The 21,531-nt window shown below is 35.5% G+C and overlaps 1 protein-coding gene across 1 annotated transcript in view; it reads right to left on the reverse strand.

Moving 5' to 3' along the window:
* Positions 1-21,531, reverse strand: part of PPP2R5A (protein phosphatase 2 regulatory subunit B'alpha) — a 66,694-nt gene that overhangs the window by 28,478 nt on the left and 16,685 nt on the right. The window contains exons 2-3 of the mRNA XM_029935318.1: positions 5,386-5,582; positions 2,105-2,206 (exon numbers count right to left, since the gene is read on the reverse strand). Of these exons, the coding sequence (XP_029791178.1) occupies positions 2,105-2,206; positions 5,386-5,582 (299 nt within the window). The remainder of the gene's footprint in view (positions 1-2,104; positions 2,207-5,385; positions 5,583-21,531) is intronic.

Raw genomic sequence — 21,531 nt, forward strand, 5'->3', positions numbered from 1 at the left:
CTGACTCTGGCTCAGGTCATGATCTCCTGATTCATGGGTTGGAGACCCACGTCAGGCTCTGTGCTGACAGCTAGCTCAGAGCCTGGGGCCTGTCTTCAGATTCTGTTTCTCCCTCTCTCTCTCTCTGACCCTCCCCTGCTCACACGGTCTCTCTCTCTCAAAAAATAAAAAAATAAAACATTAAAGAAAAAATACTGTAAAGAAAAGATAATACATTTAGAGTACTGTACTGTATCAAAAAATCTGCACATAGGCAGACTCATGCAGTTTAAACTCATGCTGTTCAAGGGTCAACTATACATAAGTAAATATAAAAGCATAAATGTATTTTATTTATAACTCATTTATTCTACTGCTCTACAAGACAATCAACAGTAAGCAATAATTACAAAATTATATTGGTGGGCATGTATAAAGATCTAATTTGTATGACAAGAATACCACAAATAATGCCACAAAGAAGGCAGGGGAGAAAATGGAGGTATATTGGACCAAAATTTCATATACTACTGAAATTAAGTTAGTATTCAACCAAACCAGATTGTTTAAGATGCTAACTGTAATCCACAGGGTAACTACTAAGAAAATTAAAAACATACTTAAAAAAACAAGGGAATTAAAATGGTATCCTAACAAATACCTATTTAATACAAAAAGCAGTAATGGAGAAGTAGAAAAACAAAAAGGAATACAACATTTAGAAGTTGCAGAATAGCAGATGTAAATCCTAACTTATGTGCAATTACATTAAGTGTAAATAGATTAAACACTCCAGTCAAAAGGCAGAGACTGTCAAAACTGATTACAAAACCATTATCTAACTTTATCAAGACAAAACGTATATTCAAAGGAACTGATTAAAAGGAAAAGGATTGGAAAAGACATATCATGCAAACAGTAACCAAGAGAGAGCTGGAATGCCTACACTAATATCAGACAAAATAAACTAAAACCATCTCGAGTTATGATAAGGACAACTCATACAGAAGATTTAATAAATATAAACATAAGCAGCTAATAACAGGGTCCTAAAATACATGAAGCAAAACCTGACAGAACTGAAGTGAGAAACAGAAAATCCAACAATAGTTAGAAACTTCAGTATCTTACTTTCAATTATGAGTAGAATAAAAGATCAACAAGGAAAAAGAAGATTTGAATAACATTATAAACCAATTACCCCTAACAGATTTCTACAGAATGCTCTACCCAACAGCAGAATACATATTCTTCTCAAGCACACATGAAACATTTTCCAGAATATACTATATGTGAGGCCTTACTAAAAGCCTCAATAAACTTAAAAGGATTGAAAACATTCAAAGTATATTCTCCAACTTCAGTGAAATAATTAGAAATCAGTAACAGAAAGAAATGTGGCAGTCGCAAACATGTAGAAATTAAACACATTCCTTAGTAATGAAGAAATCACAGGAAAATTAGAAAGTATTTTGAAGTAAATGAAAACAAAAACACAACTTATCAAATTTAAAACAAAAACCTGAATATGTTCATAACAGTTCTCATTACAATAAGCCAAAACATACATCAACTGATTAATGGACACACAAAATGTGGTATATCCAGGAAATGAAATATTATTCAGTCATTTTTAAAAAGAATGAGGTACAGACACATGCAACATTGATGAACCTTGAAAATACTATGCTAAATAAAATAACCCAGACACAGAAGGCCGTATGTTATATGATTTCACTTATATTACATATTCAGAACAGGTAAATCCATAAAGACAAAATAGATTAGGACTTGTCAACTGTGAGGATAGAAGAATGGGAAGTGACTGCTAATGTGAAGGGGGTTTCCATTTGGGGTAATAAAAAAGTTCTAGAACTAGACAGTGGCAATGGTTGCACAGCATTGTGAATGTAGTTAATGTCATTGAACAGTACACTTTAAAATGGTTTAAATAAGTGTATTTTATCTCAAAAAAAGTGAAATATATCTTGGGGAAAAAAATAAAGATAAAACATACTAAAAGTCAAATGTTTTACACAGACACTCAGATCTAAAAGAGAACAACCATGATTTCAGGAGAAAATCATAAATGTAAAAATTTTCAATATATAATTATGTTTCATACTTGTATGTGAGGCCAGGAGGCCTCAAGTGTGGGTTCATCCTCTTCTGGATCAAAATCTGGATTATCACTTGGAGGAAGAGTACGGAAGATGTTAGCACTGATCTGTAAAGAAAAGGAATTTAGATTTATATTCTTTGTCATACAACTAAACAATGTAAAATGAAATATTTTAAAGATAACTTTAAGAAAAAAATTGTGACTATAAGCCTAATTCAAAACCTATAAACCTCATCAAGATATGAAGAAGTGAGGTATTTCTCTTTTCTCAATCCCATAACTATGATTTCTTCAGATGCTAACCAACTACAGATTACAGATTACCTCTGGATTCCTCTTTCTTAACTTACAAGTTGTTATTTCCAAGTTTTGCTTAAACAGGAAATTTAAAAAAAAAAAAAAGGAGGAAGGGAATTCTGGGGAGAAAAGCATAAGTTCCTAAGTCTGCCTATCAATAACTTGATTCTTTTCATCTTTCTACAATTCCCTCCATATGCTAATCCAGCCATTTACTTACTCTACAATCCAAAAGTGTTTGATAAAAGATCTCCATTCCTATACATACACACCACACTAAGGAAGAGGGATAGGAGAACAGAATACCTCGTTGCTATTATGAGCACAGTTTATAATATCCCTCTGGTGATTTAATGTATTTATCTATTCTGAGCCTTTTTAATTTTTATTTTTTAATGTTTATTATTTTTGAGAGAGAAGAGTACAACCTGGAGAGGGGCAGAAAGAGAGCTAAAGAGAGACAGAGAATCCCAAGCAGGCTCCACACTGTTAGCAGAGAGCATGATGCGGGGCTTGAACTCACAAACCGTGAGATCGTGACCTGAGCTGAAGTCGTATACTTAACCGACTAAGACACCCAGGCACCCCAAGCCTTTTTTTAAAAAAACAAACAAAAAAAAAAAACCATACTAATCTCTCTAAAATCAGGATGTTGAGATTCTTCATTTCAGATTCAATGAACAATTTCATCATTCACACTGTCTTAGCACCAAGGTAAACTATTTTAAATGATAAACAAAACAAAAAACAAAATGAGTTTATCAGTATTCAATACTTCTGTTTTCAAACTGTCACTTAATTTTTATAGTTTATTGAGAGTTTAGGAAGCCAATTTCACTTTGATTAATGTTCCCTGGATAGCTAATCTTTTAAAACTTCTTTAAGGCTTTTATTTTCATAAAAAAAAAAAAAAACCCAATCAAAACTTTCTAGTACAATATGATGAAAGAAAACTCATCTTTTTTCTCTAGCAAAGGTTACACTGTGGTGCTACTCTTTGAGGAATGATGAACAACAACTGAGACCATATGGTTTAGCAAACACTGAAGGCCATACTATTAAGGAACTGGTCACCTGAGATAAACTATTTGGGGAATAAAGGACAAGACAAGAGGCCGTAGGTGTTGCAGATTTCCATCTCTTCTTATGAAGTGGCATCTATATCGTCAGCCAAGTAACTGCTTACAGTCCATTACTATAACCGAAAGACTTAGTAATAACCTAGAATTTGATCTGCTAGAACTCAAAGCCAATACATGAGGGCAGAACCAATAAATAGTTTGACAGATATCAATTTCATAAAGAGTGGTAGAAAGTCACAGATAAAACTTGAAAAGGAAAATATCCCATTCAGAGGACATAATTTACCTTTGGTTGTTAAAAAAAAAAAAATTAACCTTGTCACCACAATAACATTAACTATATAACAATTATACTTCAGAGCTTTACAGGGCCAACAGGGTGAGCTGGCTTCATGCTTATCTAGATATTAAGTACCCAGAAGTTTAAAAACAAAAAAAAAAAAAGACAAAGCATACACACCTATTTTCTTGGAGAAAGAAATTAACTCCCAGAATTTATTAGTACAGAATAAACTGACTCAACATTTGAGTAGTTTCAATATCTAAGTATTTGCATACCTTCAATAGCCAATTCAATAGCTTTAGGTAATCTTTACATGGGCTCAACCTTACAACCCCAAGATCACAAGTTGCATGCTCTACCAACTGAGCTAGAAGGCACCCAAGTCCATAACTTTACAGAGATTAAAATAAAGTACCTTTTTCCTGGATTTTTTAAAATTTCTGAATATAAACCCTTTGAAATCAGTAAAATGGAAATACTGTTTTTCCCCTGAACATATTTTATGGGGCCAGCACGCTTCCTCTGCGCCACTCTCCCCTGAACATATTTTAAATGATAAACAAAACAAAAAACAAAATGAGTTTATCAGTATTCAATACTTCTGTTTTCAAACTGTCACTTAATTTTCATAGTTTATTGAGAGTTTAGGAAGCCAGTTTCACTTTGATTAATGTTCCCTGGATAGCTAATCTTTTAAAACTTCTTTAAGGCTTTTATTTTCATAAAAAAAAAACCCCAATCAAAACTTTCTAGTACAATATGATGAAAGAAAACTCAACTAGAGTAACGGGGGCAAATTAAATTTTCCTATACATTTTGTTCTTTCCCCAGAACATATTTTATACAAGGGGAAGGAAATGAAGACAACCACAAATTATACCTGCTATAACCTTCTATACACTGGTAACATTTAACCTTCAATTATTTATTCAGTGACTCTCTAATTACTCCAACTAATTTTTTTTTTTTTGGTATTTTGGTACTGTGCACCAAAATTCAAACACCACAAATCCTAAACAAATTTTACTGCTTAATGGAGAATAAGGTTGAATTATTAATAAACAGTATCCTAAACAATCTTACCTTAATAAAGTTGGCAGTAATTTATTTTTCAGATTTCATACATTTATGTATGTTATTTATTTTAAAGGTCCTGAGTTTTTATTAAAATTCAAGTGCTACAGAAACTATAAATACATTAAAAGTCTAAATAAACACCTATTTTTAGACCTGACTCCTTTAGCCACTGCTGAAATGTGGAGAGTCCCATAGTTTTTCACTGGTCTTTAGACATTCTCCCTTAGTAACAATTCAGCTCTATGACATTAATTACTTATCAATCTTTATAATCTTAAGCCTATATCTTTCTCCTATGCTCTAGATCTACACTATACAATATGACAGCCACCAGCCACTGTGGCTATTGAATTTGCAAACTAATGTAAGCAATGACAGCATCATTGGAATGAAGGGATAATCTTTCAAATGGACTATTTAAAAAACATTGCTTTAAGTACACTTATTGTCTATTTATTAAAAATCAGTCTCAATAATTCATAATTACACCTCAGATCTTACTTGAATTTATACAAATCTGAGGAACTTAAGTCTAGAAGGCTTACCATTTTTACTATATCAGAATACGCTGATTCAACAATTACACCACGATTAGTTGAAACATACTCAACCAGTTCATTCAGTGTTGCCCTTTTAATTTCTTTGCTCTTCAAGTCTGAAACAGAGTCCATGAAATCAAACAGTATACAACACTGCTGCAACTTCTGACAGAAAAGCTCTTGTTGTTCATTGGAAGTGGCATCTATAAATAAAAATAAAGAAAAACTTAGAAATAACCTACTCAGAAGTTACCTTTAATATGCTGATTAATTTTATAGATGCTATTCACACACATAAAGAAATTCTCTCAAAAGTCTAGTGAGGAAAAAGAAAATCATGAGACATTCACCCACCCATCTAATCTTATCATTCATGCCAGAAACCAGGATCCATAATGGACTTTTCTTCCTCTCTTACTACCCATAGTCAAACATTATATATTATTCATTCTGTTTAACATACCTGGAATCTACCCTTTTCTTGTCATTCTCACTGCCATTTTAATTACCCTCATCATCTGTCATCTAAATTCAGCAGTGATATCCTAACTGCTCCTCTTGCCTGCTCCCATAACTACTACAACTCCTGATCTATCTTCTAAAATACCTCGAGTTAAAATTGTGCTAAAAGGAGAAACAATCTGATTACACTCAATGCTTTTCAATGATTCTCCAAAAATTACAAATTGAAACCCACTCTTCTCAGGATTGTGTACAAAATTCAGCTGCCTATTGTCAACAATCATCTCTCAACACTTCAGCATGTACCCTCGTTTTGGTTAAACCATATTCCCTCAACTTGTGAAAATTTTACAATTTCCTTTGCCTGGAATGCCCTTTTCCCACATTCTCACCCTGGAAACCCTATCCACTTATTAAACTTCAGCAGAAACATAGTCCCCTCAGAAACTCTAGGGCAGTAAAGCTAAACTGGTTAATCCACTTTTACCTAAATGTATCCTAAGTATGTATCTCTACTGTAACCTTTTTTGTGCTATATGGCAATTGTGTTTTACATGTACAACACTCCTAGACTGCAAAACCCCCAAAGACAGGAAACAAGTGTTATTTTTATCTCTTATCTCCGTCTTTCCCTCTCCCCACACCCTACCACCTCTTCTATCAAGCAAAGTATCTGGTACACAATAGTCATTCAGTAAACGTTTCTTGTTTTATTTTCAACTTATTTACAAAAATATGGACACATTATGTTGATTTGATTCTAACAAATGCACTATATCCTTTTGTTTCCAACATTCAAAAAACAACAAAACTTCAATTCTGAACGTTCACATCTGTAAACAAGGGCCTTCAATTAGCTCAATTATTTAAGTTTCTTGATTAGGGGGATTAAACTTTAAAAAATCATATATGAAAAAAAATCACATATGCTTCTACTTAATATTCTTAATTTGAAAAAGTAGAAGATGAATACCTTTGCTTTTTGTAAGCTTCCCAATTATGCTAAACTTATTAATTGGGTATATGTTACATACTAGAGAAAGGGTGATTATTTAAGCTATAAGAATCCTTTTCAACTTATACTGTACAGGGAATTCCCATAAATTGTTTCAATAACTCAGTAGTACCTTTATTTACAAAGATATCTTATTGTATAACTTTATATCTTTATTATAACATATATTAGATCTTTATATATAATTAAATTCCATTGTACTGATGGGGAATATACAGGAAATAGGTATCACAGCCTTACAAGCTAACTCAGTTCTAACAGTTTTAAAACATTTTAAAGCGATCTTTTCCTTTATAATACAAACTCATACAATATCCCATTTCAATATGTGGTCCAGTCTTAACTCTCTTTTTCCTCCTGCTACCAACTCAACATGAAATCACTCCCTTTCTTGTTCCTCAAAGGCCATGTATCTGCTCAAACTCTTTTCTCTACCTGATACACCTTATCAGATTTCCTCCCGTTTCACTCACCCCCCAAGAATAAAATGAACTCTCATATTCTCCACAAAATCTCCCTTCGGTAGGTCAGAACACAGTGATCTCTCTCCCTTCTCTGAACATCTGCAGTACTCACAGTCTCAGTCACACAGTTGAGCATGGTTATCTTTAAGTTTGTATTTAATGAATATTTCTTTTATCACCCACCAAAAGATTTCAGATTCCTCAAAGGCAAGGATCATTCACTGAACAAGCGTCCTTTTAGTTCTTTTATATTATAGTGTAGAGTATATAAGAAGCCAACAAATACGTATCTGATGCTTGGAAAAAAAAAAACTTTTAAATTCGAGGAATAAAGATTATGCCCTGAAAAACAGGCTAAAGAAGAAGTTCAAAATTTGTGCTGGATATCAAAAGTGGTATCGATAAATTATTACATCATGTCTATGCTTAAGAATTTATAGCAATGACCATTTTTATCAATAACCTACCTTGATAGTGATTTAAGTGGATTAAATTAGTTAATGATGATGAAGTTGAATATATTTCAAAGTGGAATACTAATGGAGGGCATTCACCTCTTATGCCACAGGCTAGTAGCCTCTGGCTAACATGTCAGAAGACACAAATGATTTTTAGGACTGGCAAATAGTAGATTCAGGAATATGTTACAAAAAAGTGTTTCATTTTCTGGGCACCTAACTCTCTAGAGAAAAATTAATGTTTTTCATGGCTTCTCCATTCAATAACCCACTTCTTAACCTAAAGATTTGGATTTTTTTCTTCTCCAGAATTTTATCTTAGCATTACCTAATGCTTAAATGGGATAGGTAACATCTGGATCTTCCAAACATTAGAAATATTTAGAAAACAGTTAACATTTCAACTCCTTTGGCTCTGAATTAAAATTACAGACATTTCTAGTCCTCAATTTTTTTTTAGGTATTAGATAAAAGAAAAATCTTTTTCCACCTAAACCTAATTTAACTTTCAGAACAATTCTTAGTTCTGGGGCACCTGGGTGGCTCAGTCAGTTAAGCATCCAACTTCGGCTTAGGTCATGATCTCACAGCTTGTGAGTTCCAACCCCAAGTCGGGCTCTGTGCGGACAGCTCAGAGCCTGGAGCTGCTTTAAATTCTGTGTCTCCCTCGCTCTCTCTGCCCCTCACCCACTCACGCTGTCTCTCTCACTCTCCTTCAAAAATAAACATTTAAAAAAGTTTTTTTTTAAATCCTTAGTTTTGAAAGTTGGGGGATGACTTCCTGTCTTCAAGAGATTACAAACTGCTAGGTTCATGACACACAACATTTTTACATAGGCTAAAAACATTTTTATAATGGTTATCCAGTAAGAAAAGACGATTACGGTTTTCATCAAGAAGTTATGAAATATTCTGCACTTGTTGATGTTTATTATGTCCCAACTCTTAGGTATTTCTCTGAAACACAATTTACACTGAATTTTCTCATAAGAAAAAAAAAAAAGAAAAGCAGAAAATATATTTCAACAAGTTGAAAAAAGATTAAACTATCTTCCGACTAGACTTTATAAATATGAATGACAACTTGTGAGAAAAAGAATGCGTAATAATTCTTCTTGCTAAGTGTAAAAAGTACTGACAAAATCTACATCATCGACTTTATACTTTAACTCCACCATTTATAAGAATGCTTGCAAATGAAGTCTCTTATACACAATGATGGTTCAGTTTGGCAATGTCTAACATTTAGGCAGTAATGTCATGTACTGTTCTGGCTACTAAGCTAATGTTAATTATCCATTTGCCATTTTCAATGTGGATAATGTCCATTCCAATTCCAATGGTGATAGCTTTTTCCCTTAGGATTTTCTATCTGCAATATTCACTGACATCTTCTAGGAGAATTTCACTTAGTGGTTTAAAAATAAAAACACCTGCGGAAACATACAAGTTCACAGGAAAAATTCAGAATACCTTATAGTACTACATCATACAGCAACTGGAATGGTAAATGCACACAGTGTAATTGTTATGCATCATCCCCTGAGTACAACACAGTATTTGCTTAGTCAGCTTGAAATTATTTACACAAGAGACCCCAAATTTTTGTTCCAGCAGTTTAAATCTGGTCATCTTGAAATGATAACATGTATCCATTTCTTTTTTTGTTTTTAAGTTCATTTAAATACGGAGGGGGAGAGGCGGAGGGGAGAGGGAGGAGGAGAGAATTCGCAAGCAGGGGAGAGACAGAGAGGACAGAGTCCCTAGAAGGGTCCACACTGTCAGTGTAGAGTCCAACGCGGGGCTCAATCTCACAAATGGTAAGATCACGACCTAAGCCGAAGTCCAGAGCTGGACGCTTAACCAACTGAGCCACCCAAGTGCCCCTGACATGTATCTATTTCAAGTGGATTATTACTTTCTTCTAAAATTTATGAATAAATCAGGAACAAATGAAGGAGGAGTATTTAAGATCCTGGGGACTGCCATTTAAATGAAGAGAAAAACCCAGTCCCTATTCATAAACCTTTTAGTATATTTTGATCTCCCTAAGTATTTACTTGGGAGCAATTCAGACCAGCAACTATTACCAGTAATTATTATCATAGTGTATCATGTTCAACAATTTTAAATGCCTTAAGTCTTTAAATTGTCAAAGAAATTTTATTACAATTTAAAAATATTATGACCTAAAATACCAGTTTACATTTATCTCTTCAGTAACATCAGAGCTTAAGAATTTCCTAGCTCTGCATGAAAATTATGGAAGATACAAGAAAAACTGCACGAATCAAGGAATAATCTAAAAACCAGATGTGCCTTGCCTTGCAAAATACATAAACTGGTTTAAACTTGCCTGGAAGATGAGTTTTACAAATGTATCTTAACTCCCTTCCATTTTGGTATGACTGAAATTTGATCCCACTAAAAAATTCTCAGTACTGTAAAAGTCCCTACATGGTCTTAGGCAGGAGAATCAAGACAATTCTAAGGAAGGGAGGCATTTCATCTTTGAAGAATCATTAATACAACTTTTAAAACTAATAAGAGCTTCTTAGGTTTCCCTATGTATCTCTAAATGCTTAAATTTTCTTTCAACAGCCAACATGAAGATGTATCTGGCTCACACTTTAAGAAATACAGCTCTAAGGGCGCCTGGGTGGCTCTGTTACTTAAGCATTCAGCTCTGTGCTGACAGCTCAGAGCCTGCTTGGGATTCTCTCTCTCTCTCTCTCTCTCTCTCTCTCTCTCTCTCTCTGCCCTTCCCTCCTCTCACTCTCAAAATAAATAAGTTAATTAACTTAAAGAAAATAAAACATCAGGAAAAAAAAGAAATACTGCTCTAGAGAACTGTTTATCAAGACAACCTAGTGCTGGGTAGTAAGATTATTTTCATGGGTCTTGACTAGAATTTTAAAATATATATAAAATATCAATGTGCTTCACATATATGAGTATTGAGTTGTAAAGTAAAATGTGGGTTTTTTTAAAGTTTATTTATTGTGAGAGAGGCATAGACAGCACGAGTGGGGGAGGGGCAGAGAGACTCTCAAGCAGGCTCTGTGTTGCCAGCGTGGACCCTGACATGGGGCTCGATCCCACAAACCACGAGATCATGACCTGAGCTGAAACCAAGAGTCAGACACTTAACCGACTGAGCCACCCAAGTACTCTCCATAAGTTTGTCTCTTATTATAGTTTAGAGTCAAAAAAAGCTTGAGAATGACTGCTTTACAACATGTAAAGTGCTCTAAGAGACCATACTACAAAGCATGCCCAAGACCACAAAGATATCCATGATGCAAACAGGATCTTTCCCTTTCATTCTAAAATAAGACTAGGGGCACCTGGGTGGCTCAGTCTGTTAAGCATCTGACTTCTGCTCAGGTCATGATCTCAGGGCATGTGAGTTTGGTCCTGTGTCAGGCTCTGTGCTGACAGCTCAGAGCCTGCAGTCTGCTTTGGATTCAGTGTCTCCCCCTCTCTCTGCTCCTCCCCAGCTCACACTCCCTCTCTTTCTTTCTCAAAAATAAGCAACTATTTTTTTAAAATCTTAAATAAAACTAAACCAAAAAAAAAAAAAATAGGGTGTGTGTGTGTGTGTGTGTGTGTGTGTGTGTGTGTGTAAACCCACAATAACAAAGAGAAAGAATGGGGCTTTAGGCAAAAGACTTCAACAAATTTCTGGAAAACTCAAAGTGCATGAAGAAGTGGTAACTGACAAAAACAAAAAGCAGGAAGTCACATTCTAGAATAAACAGGGAATTACAGATAAGGTTCCCACAGAACTTTGGATTAGAGTACCTGGTGAAACAGAGAATGGAATTAAGACATGGGCTGAAAATAGGGGATTATATACATCTGTATGTACTGAACAGTCTACCATCTCAATCCAAAAGTCAGTCAAGCATTTATGCCTGAGGCGAAGAAGAAGGAAGAAGGAGTAGGAGGAAGGAGGAAGGACGAAGGAAGCAGGAAGGAAGGTGAGGGAGGAGAAGAAGGGTGTTCCCCAGAGAAACTCTATTGTCCTAGAGAAAAATTCTAGCTTTTACTGGTTAGTTCCCTGACCAATTACTCTAAACAAAAGCAAGCTGTGAGTGAACCCCCATCCAACTTCTAAAGTGATTTTTTTTAATTCACTAATATTAACAGAAAATAAAGGATCACCAGACATTCAAGTAAAGGCGTGAAACATGAAGGAAAACTAAATAAACAGGAAAAAAAGACCGCAAACAATGGGTTAATTTAGTATATCATTTTGAAATTTCAAATGCCCAGGAGAAAAGACTAAACACTTTCAAATTTAAAAAAAAGTTGGGGCACCTAGGTACGTTAGTTAGTTGAGCACCCGACTTCTGCGCAGGTCATGATCTCGGGGTTTCTGAGTTTGAGCTCTGAGCTGGGCTCTGTGCTGGCAGCTCAGAGCCTGGAGCCTGCTTCAGATCCTGTGTTTCCCTCTCTTGGCCCCTCCCCTGCTCACACTTTTTCTTTCTCTCTCAAACCTAAATAAAAAAAAATTTTTTTAATTAACTCACAAAAGAACCAGAGGCAGACATCCATTAGATTTCTTATCAGCAAAGGTGATGCAAGAAGATAATGGGGCTATATCATTCGAATTCTAATGCTAATTTAGAACTGTGTAACTAGCCAACAATCAATAAGTATAAGGATTCAAAAAGGGCATTTTCAGATATGCAAACACTTGGAAAACTTAGCACCTTCACAACCTTTCTTAGGAAATAACCTGAGGACATGATGCAGCAATAAAGGAAAAAGAGAAAAATGGAATCCAGGAAAACAAGAATCAATCCAGAAAAGCAATAAAGTCCTAGAGAGCAACTGAGCCATTTAGAACAGAAGGAATAAAGCCCCTGGAGAGTGATGCCAAAGGAAGATCAACAGGCCATCATATTACATGGAACACTGAAAAATAAGAGTATGTTAAAATACAAGGAAAGAAAAAGAGACAATTAGAAATTCCAGGAAATACTAAAAAAAAAAAAAACTATATAAGGAAATGTAATTACATTATGTGACTCTGAAGCCCATATAGTCAACAACATAAGCCTTCACTGACTTCCAACTTTAAGAATTAACATTTTACAGAAATCTTAACTACGGTATAGAAAATGTTACCAATGTTAAAAATGTAAAGATGACTAAGGCTGAGGTTGAAAGAAGAGAAGGAGAAACTGAGTGGCCCCACCTTTCCAACTTCATTTCCCATTACTCCCCCTTTTATATCCCATGTTCCATTTATACTTATCCTCGAAATGTCCTGTTTTACATGCCCTGGTTGGAATGCACTCTATCATTATTCTTCTCCTCTTCAGAAGAAAATAAAGACAGTGCCCACTTAAACACTAACGAGTGAGAAAAAAACTTTAGCGAAAGGATTTCAAGTCTACCAGAGCCATTAAACACGACTATACCCCCTGCTATGAGAGAACTAAGATATTTTAGCCTAATATCATTATTTATAAAACTTCCTTTATTCTAATTAAATTTTTTTTTTTTTTACATTTATTTGTTTTTGAGAGACAGCCGGGGAGGGCAGAGAGAAAGGGAGACACAGAATCCAAAGCAGGCTCCAGGCTCTGAGCTGTCAGCCCAGAGCCAGATGTGGGGCTCAAACCCAGGAACCAGGAGATCATGACCGAAGCAGAAGTCAGATGCTTAATCAACTGAGCCCCCTGGGCACTGAATTCTTAATAAGCCTCCCCAGAGCTGAAAGTCGTCAGCTTAATCAACTGAGCTGCCCAGGCACCCCTCCTTTATTCTAATTTTATGCTTAGCAAATGTAGTCCTTTTAAATTTTGTCCACAAATTATCTGAAACCCCTCTCTTCAAAACGTGTTTATTTCTCTTATGAATGTGGGCTAGACTTAACTGACTTGCTTCTAGGGAACAGACTCAGTACTACAGAAGTGAAGCTACATGACTCCAACTCCAGGTCATAAAAGTGAGACTATGTGACTTCTAAGACTGGTTCTTTCTAAAAAGAATCAAGGTCACAAGAGGCATCAAGTATCATAGAATAAACTATTTGAGAAAAATAATCCCTATGTAGTTGGGTGTATACTCTGGTGGTGATATTAGCAAACTTGAAAAAAATTTTTTGAAGATTAAATTATTACCTTTAAGAAAATGTGATAAGAAAGTTTTAACTATACTCTTTTTAAGTTTTTTTTTAATGCTTTTTATTTATTTTTGAGAGACAGAGAGAGACAGCTGGAGCAGGGGAGGGTCAGAGAGAGAGGGAGACACAGAATCTGAAACAGGCTCCAGGCTCTGAGCTTGCTGTCAGCACAGAGCCGGACGCGGGGCTCGAACCCACGAACCGTGATATCTGACCTGAGCTGAAGTCAGAGGCTCAACCGACTGAGCCACCCAGGCGCCCCTAACTATACTCTTTATTGTCAGTTTGTGAAACTTATTTAGGAAAACTGTACCACTAAATCAAGATATCTGTAAGTTAAGGTCTGAGTCTATTTCTGTCTTTTACACTCAGATACACAGTATCATACACAGTACAAATGTAAGTTAACCAAATTCATGACCTAGTAATAAATGCCAATGTATTAATTGAGGATGAGAAATTATTCCTCCATGTACCACATTAGAATATTCCAGTTATGTGTTCCTTTGGCAGACCTACAGGAGAAGCCAAATCATTATCAGAAAGATGTTTGGTGTTTTAATTTTCTATTGCTTAGTGACAAATCATTCCAAATGCAGTGGCTTAAAACAATAATTATTATCTATTGCAGTTTCTTTGAGTGAAGAGATTCAGACAGAACACAGTAGGGATAACTTATCTCTGTTCCATGATGTCTAAGGCCTCTCAGCTAGAAAACTAGAAAACTAAGAGGGAGAATCCTATGAAGGCTAAATCACTCATATGTCTGATAGTTAATTCAGGGTTTTGAATAAAAGTCTAGCAGGGGTTAGTGCCAGAACCCCCACATGTGGCCTCAGCTTTCTCACAATACGGTGACTAGATTCCAGGGGCAAGTAATTTAAGAAATCTAACAAAAGATAAGAAAGATTCCATGAAGAAAATTACAAAACTTTTATGAAAAAATAAAAGAAACATATAGCAGAGATATACCATTATTCATGGATGAGAAGACATCTTCCTCAATGAATCTATAAAGAGAAAGCATTTTGGATTGCAACATGATGCCACACTCAACTGACTGAACAGTTGCTCTTAAAATTCATCAGGAAAAATGAAGAGCCAAGAATAGCCAAGCTGATATTTAAGAAGATGAAGAAGGGAAGACTACCTTATTACATATAGTAATTAAAACTACATGATTTGGGGCAGGAATAGACAAAGAGACCATTAGATAGAAAACAATAAGGTACCTAGGAACATATTAGTATACATTCACATAAGATTAGTATATAATAGAGTTGGGTTTTTTTAATCTCAGTGAATTTTTTAATTTAATAAATTATGCTAGGACCACTGGTTATTCATAAGAAAAAAAATTAGATCCCTCCCTCACACTATTTATAAAAATTTAATTCTTTTAGAGAACTAAAAGACTAAATGTGACTAGGTAAAGTGTAAAATGTTTAATTTTATAACCAACTCTGGACTGGCATCCAGAATGCACAAAAGAACATCTATAAATCAGTAAGAAAAAGACAAATCTGTAAGAGAAGGGTACATGAAACATAAATGATCGATAAGCATATGAAAAGACATTCAACCACCCTGGGAAGCAGAAAAATGTAAATATGTATAAACCATATATATGAATTTATGTGTGAAATACACCATTCCACATCCATTGGATTCAAAAATGACAGAAAGTGTGGGCAACACTGCTGCTTCTAGCAGACTAGACTTTCCAATGTAAACTACTAAAATCTGGACAAAATATGTGAAATAACTGTTTTCAGATGCCGGAAAACACGCAATATGGGACTGTAATCCTTAATAGAAGGGAAACAGAGTGAGCCCACAATCACATGAGCTCTCTGTTAGCACTTTCCAAACTGCACCATCGGGAGAAGTCTCAAAATAGCAAGCAGGCTTACTGAGCTAAATACAAAGCGGAAATCAGGGCTAATGAAGTGGCTGGAATCTACATGTTAAAGTGCAAGAGAGAGGGGCACCTGGGTGGTTAAGCTTCTGACTTCGGCTCAGGGCCTGATCTCATGGTTTGTGAGTTCGAGCCCTGTGTCGGGCTCTGTGCTGACAGCTCAGAGCCTGGAGCCTGCTTTAGATTCTGTGTCTCCCTCTCTCTCTTCCCCTCCCATGATCATGCTCTGTCTCTCTCTCTCAAAAAATAAACAAACATTTAAAAAATTAAAGTACTAGAAAGAACTATACAGAGAAGGAATTTCTATTTTTCTACTGACATTAAAGCGATGATACAACTTGTTTATTCTGCTTAAATAGCAAGTCATTGTTGAACGTAAAAGCAATCTTGGATTCTGGCAGAAACCCCACATGACCATGATATGTCATCCTATTTTTATGTTGCTAAATTCAATTTGTAAATATTCCGTGTAACAGTTTTGCATCTAAGTTCATAAGGAATACTGGTCTGTAATTTTGTTGTTGTTGTAATGTCCTTGTCAAGGTTTTTTGGTTTTTTTTTTTTTTAATTCTCAAGTTAGATAACATACAGTATAGTCTTGGCTTCAGGAGTAGAATCTAGTGATTCACCACTTACATATAACACCCAGTGCTCATCCCAACAGTGCCCTCTTTAATGCCCATCATTCATTTACCCTATTTGTCACAGTTCTTAATCAGGATTCAATTAAATGGGTATAAGACTTGTTTAGATTTTTGTTTCTTCTTGTGTCAGTTTCAGAAAGCTGTTTATTTCCAGGGATTTTCCCAATTCCTTAAGTTTGCAAATCTATTGTTATAATTATATATTTGAAAGCTATAAATTCCTAGATAAAATAAAGGTACTAATTATTACTACAAAAAAAGCTAAAATTTTAGTCTACAGGAAGTTCCACTTCTAGCAAGACAAGGTAAAAAGCTCCACAGATCTGCTCCCAGTGAAACCGATGAAAATAATTTTTAAACTTTGAAAGCCGCTGGAAATAGCCTTAAGGCAAAGAGCAAATGAGGAAACATCTATCCAAGAACACTTATGAAACTTTATTAACGGCAAGAATGTGTGGTATCTGAACAAAGACTGCTACCTGTCTCTCTCCTCTCGGCTTAGCTAGGCAGAAACTCCACTCTGGAGGGGGGCAGCCAAGAGCGCAAGGAATCCTTTACTACTAGCTCTTGATCAGACAGCTTTCTTCAGACGAGGAGCATGATGTTGGCTTTTCTTACCCTGCCCACAACTACCTATTACTGAGTTTAAGTTCTGGGCCAGTGCAGTTGAGAAGAGGGGCTCCCCTCTTCGGCTCAACTTCCACTTGTGAGACAGAGGCTTTACCTTTGGTACAGCACCACTGAGAATACGGGGCCGCCATTACCTTAGTCCTAGCCTGTAAGCCAGTGCTTCCATGCTGGAAGAGGCAAGCCAAAAAGATCTCAGGCTCAGCTCCTGAAGTAGGGTATCATTCAGAGAGATGTATGCCCATCCCCAGCTCCAGAGCTCTAACTGGGGGGAGGAGCAAGACATAAAAAGGCTGTTTTGTGTTTTTCCAAAGGAAATGACTTCTTTTGTAACACAGCATAGAAAAGTTCAAGGTTAGGGGTGTTCTCAAAAACAGTGGGGGTTATAGTGAAAGGCGATGGGAAGATCTGTAGATTCATTGAGAAAACAGGCTTCAGTCAGCTAGTATGCAGAATACCAGGGAAAGAAACAGCTTGGAGGAGCCCTCTGGTGTCAGAAAAATATCAGAAACTGACCTCAGGAACTATTCCTTCCGAAAAGCCTGAATTTGACTAGATTAGTCAGAAAAAAATTAGAACAATTTATGCCCAGAGTATTGTTGAAAACAATTAAACAAGCTAGAAGTCTCCAGGATTTAAAGTTGGGGGTGTGGTTAGGAAAACACAGAGCCCTGCCAAAAGTACCCTCATCTCAGGGTAAGTACTGACATACCTAAAGCTGCATCCTCTGAGGAACAGTATTAGATCCAGTCCCTTAACAGATTAGTAACAGGAATAAGCTCTGAGAGGGGAGACCAGTACCCAGTACTGTACTGCTATAATACATTAAATACATTATCTAAAGTGTCCAGTCAACAGCAAAAATTTACAAGATAACACAAAGAAACAGGAAAGTATGAACCATATAACCAAGAGAAAAAAAGAGGCAATAGAAACTGCCTGTGAGAGCAACCAAATGTTGGATTTAAGAGAAAATGTCTTCAAAGCAGCCATAATACACATATTCAAAGAACTAAAGGTAACAATCACTAAAGTAAAGAAGATAGGACAATGTCACACTAAATAGAGGCTACCAATAGAGACAGACTTTACAAAAAAAAGAGAGAGGAACAAATGAAGATTCTGCACTGAGAAGTACAATAACAAAATTAAAAACTCACTTAGAACTCAACTGATGCGAATTGGCAGAAGAAAGAATTAGAGAAATCTGAAGATAAACTGATAGAGATTATGAAATCTGAATAGAGAAAAAAAGGTGAGTAAAAATGAACAGAACTTCAGGAGCACCTGGGTGGCTCAGTCAGTTAGGTGTCTGACTCTTGATTTTGGCCTAGGTCATGATCTTGTAGTTCGTGAGATTGAGCCCCACCTTGTGCTCTGCACTGACGGTACAGAGCCTGCTTGGGATTCTCTCTCTTCTGTCTCTCCCCCTCTCTACCCCTGCCCTACTCATGCATATCCTCTCTCAAAATGAATTTAAAAAACATTTTAAAAAATGAACAGAACTTCAGAGATCTGTGGGATACCATATAGTATACCACGAGCACATAACAGGAGTATCAAAAAGAGAAGAAAGAAGCAGAAAAAATATTTGAAGAAATCATGACTGAAAACTTCCCAAATTTACTGAATAACACTAACCTGCATATCCAGAAAGCTCAACAACTCTAAAAAGGAAAAGTACAAGGGAGATTCACAGATTTACCATAATAAAAGTGCTGAAAGTCAAAGACAAGGATAAACTCTTGAAAGCTGCAAAAGAAGAACTAGTCACTTACAAGGGCTAAAATGAACAGTTGAATTCTCAGTAGAAATACTAGAGGCTAGAAAACAACAGAGTAACATATTCAAACTGCTCAAAGAGAACAAATAAAACCACCTGTCAACTCCAAATCCTACATCCATCAAAGCATCTTTCAAAAATGAAGGCAGGGGCACCTAGATGGCTTAGTTGGTTAAGCATCAGACTTTGGCTCAGGTCATGACCTCATGGGTTTGTGAGTTGAAGCTCCACATTGGGCTCTGTGCTGACAGCTCAAAGCCTGGAGCCTGCCTCGGAATCGGTGTTTCCCTCTCTCCCCCCTCCTCCGCTGCTCACATGCTCTCCCTCTCAAAAATAAACATTAAGAAAAACTTTTAAAAAATGAAGGCAAAATAAAGACATTCCCAAATAAACAAAAACTGAGAGGCTACCCAGACTGCCTTACCAGAAACATTAAAGGAATTCCATCAGGATGAAAGCAAGTAACCACAGAAAGTAATTCAATTTCACAAAGAAACCACAAAGAGCTCCAGTAAAGTTAATTATGTAATCAAAAAGGCAGTACAAATGCATATATTTTCTTTTTTCTCTTAACTGAATCAAAAAAACCCCCACTGTATAAAGCAATATAAATATAAATAAATAAATATAATTGGGTTTTACCATATATAGAAATGTAATATATTTGCCAATAGCAGCACAAAGGAGATGGGTGGGAGCGAATAGGTACTGGGCTAAAGAATGAATAACTAATGATGATAAAGTAATAAATACACTAACATACTATTCAGTTTGTAACAATAAATGTAACTGAATAACAATGTCATAAAAAGGAGGATAAGGAATCAGATGAATGCAGAAGTAATGTTTCTATATCTCACTGGAAATAAGCAAATACAAATCTAAAGTTGACTACAATAAATTAATATGTATAGGATAAGCCCAAGGGCATCCACTAAAAATAAACTCAAAAAGATGTGATAAAAAATTCATTAAACAAATGCTCCTCTGAAAACTATTCACCTAATATGAAAGCAGTAAAGAAGAATATAAAACAAAAAAAGACATGAGACACAGAAAACAGAAAGTAAAATGGCAGACATAAATCCAGCTATGTCAACAAATAGCATTAAATACAAATGGGTTAAATAATTCAATCAAAAGACAGAGATTTCAAACTGAATTTAAAAAGTACCTAACTATATGCTATCTTCCCAAAATAAATAAATCACAGATTCAAAGACACAAACAGACTGAAAATAAAACGATGGAAAGTGATATATTATGCAAACACAAGAATGCTAGAGTGGTATACTGATATCAGATAAACAGATTTTAAAACAAACAAAAAACTGTATTAGAGATAGAGAATCATTTTATGATAAAAGTCAATTCATGACTAAGATGCAACAATTACAAAAATATGTGCACCTACTAACAGTTCCAAATATATGAAGCAAAACTAATAGAAATGAAGAAATGGACAATTCAACAATAGGAGAGACTCCAATATCTCAATTTTTCAAATATTTTTAAGTGTTTTTTAGAGAGAGAGCATGAACAACTGGGAGAGGGGCAGAGAGAGTGGGGAGAGAGAGTCCCAAGCAGGCTCCACACTGTCAGCATGGAGCCGACACACGGCTCGAACTCACCAAACCATGAGATCATGACCTAAGCTGAAATGAAAAGTCAGAAGCCTAACCAACTGTGCCACTCAGGCATCCCATAATATCTCACTTTTAATAATGGATAGACCAACTAGGCAGAAGATCAAGGAAATACAAGACGTAACTAACACTATAAATTAACGAGACCTAACAGACTTCTATAGAACACGAGAGAATTTACATATACATAGAATTCTCCACCCAACAACAGCAGAAACATACTCTCAAGTGCACATGGAACAATCTCTAGGACCGGCCATATGCCAAGTCATAAAACCAACCTCAAAAAAAGTAAAAACATAGAAATACCACAAAGTATGTCCTCTGACATGGAAATGAAATTATAAATCAGAAACAGAAAACAAATTGGAAAACTCACAAATATGCAGAAATTAAACCATACGTACTCCTACATAACTAATGTATCAAAGAAGATACCAAAGAAAAATCAGAAAATATTTTGAGACCAATGAAAATGATGACACAACATGAGCACTGGGCCACCGTGTGGCCCATGCGGTGGCCCAGTGCTCAACAACATACCAAAACATTTGGGATGTAGCTAAAAAGCATTTAAAAGGGTATTTATAGTTGTAAATACCTATAGAAAAACAAGTAAAAATCTCAAATTAACTTTTGCAACTGCAAATGTGCCAGAAGAGCCAAAACAATCTTGAAAAAGAAGAACAAAGCAGGAAGACTCACATTTCTCCATTTCAAAATGCACTACACAAAGCAACAGTAATCAAGACAGTGTGGTACTGATAAAACAAAAGAATATAGATCAGTGGAACAGAACTGAAATCCCAGAAATAAAACCACGTGCCAACTGATTTTCAACAAGTTAAAACAAGTTTTCAGCAAGTTTCCCATCTAATGGGGAAAGCATATTTTCAACAAATGGTGTTAAGACATCTGAATAGCTACATGCAAAAGAATAAATCTCACCTGTTACATCACATTCTATACAAAAATTGAATTCAAAATGCATCAAAG

The sequence above is a fragment of the Suricata suricatta genome, chromosome 3, assembly GCF_006229205.1.
Source record: "Suricata suricatta isolate VVHF042 chromosome 3, meerkat_22Aug2017_6uvM2_HiC, whole genome shotgun sequence".
Classification (NCBI taxonomy): Eukaryota; Metazoa; Chordata; class Mammalia; order Carnivora; family Herpestidae; genus Suricata; species Suricata suricatta.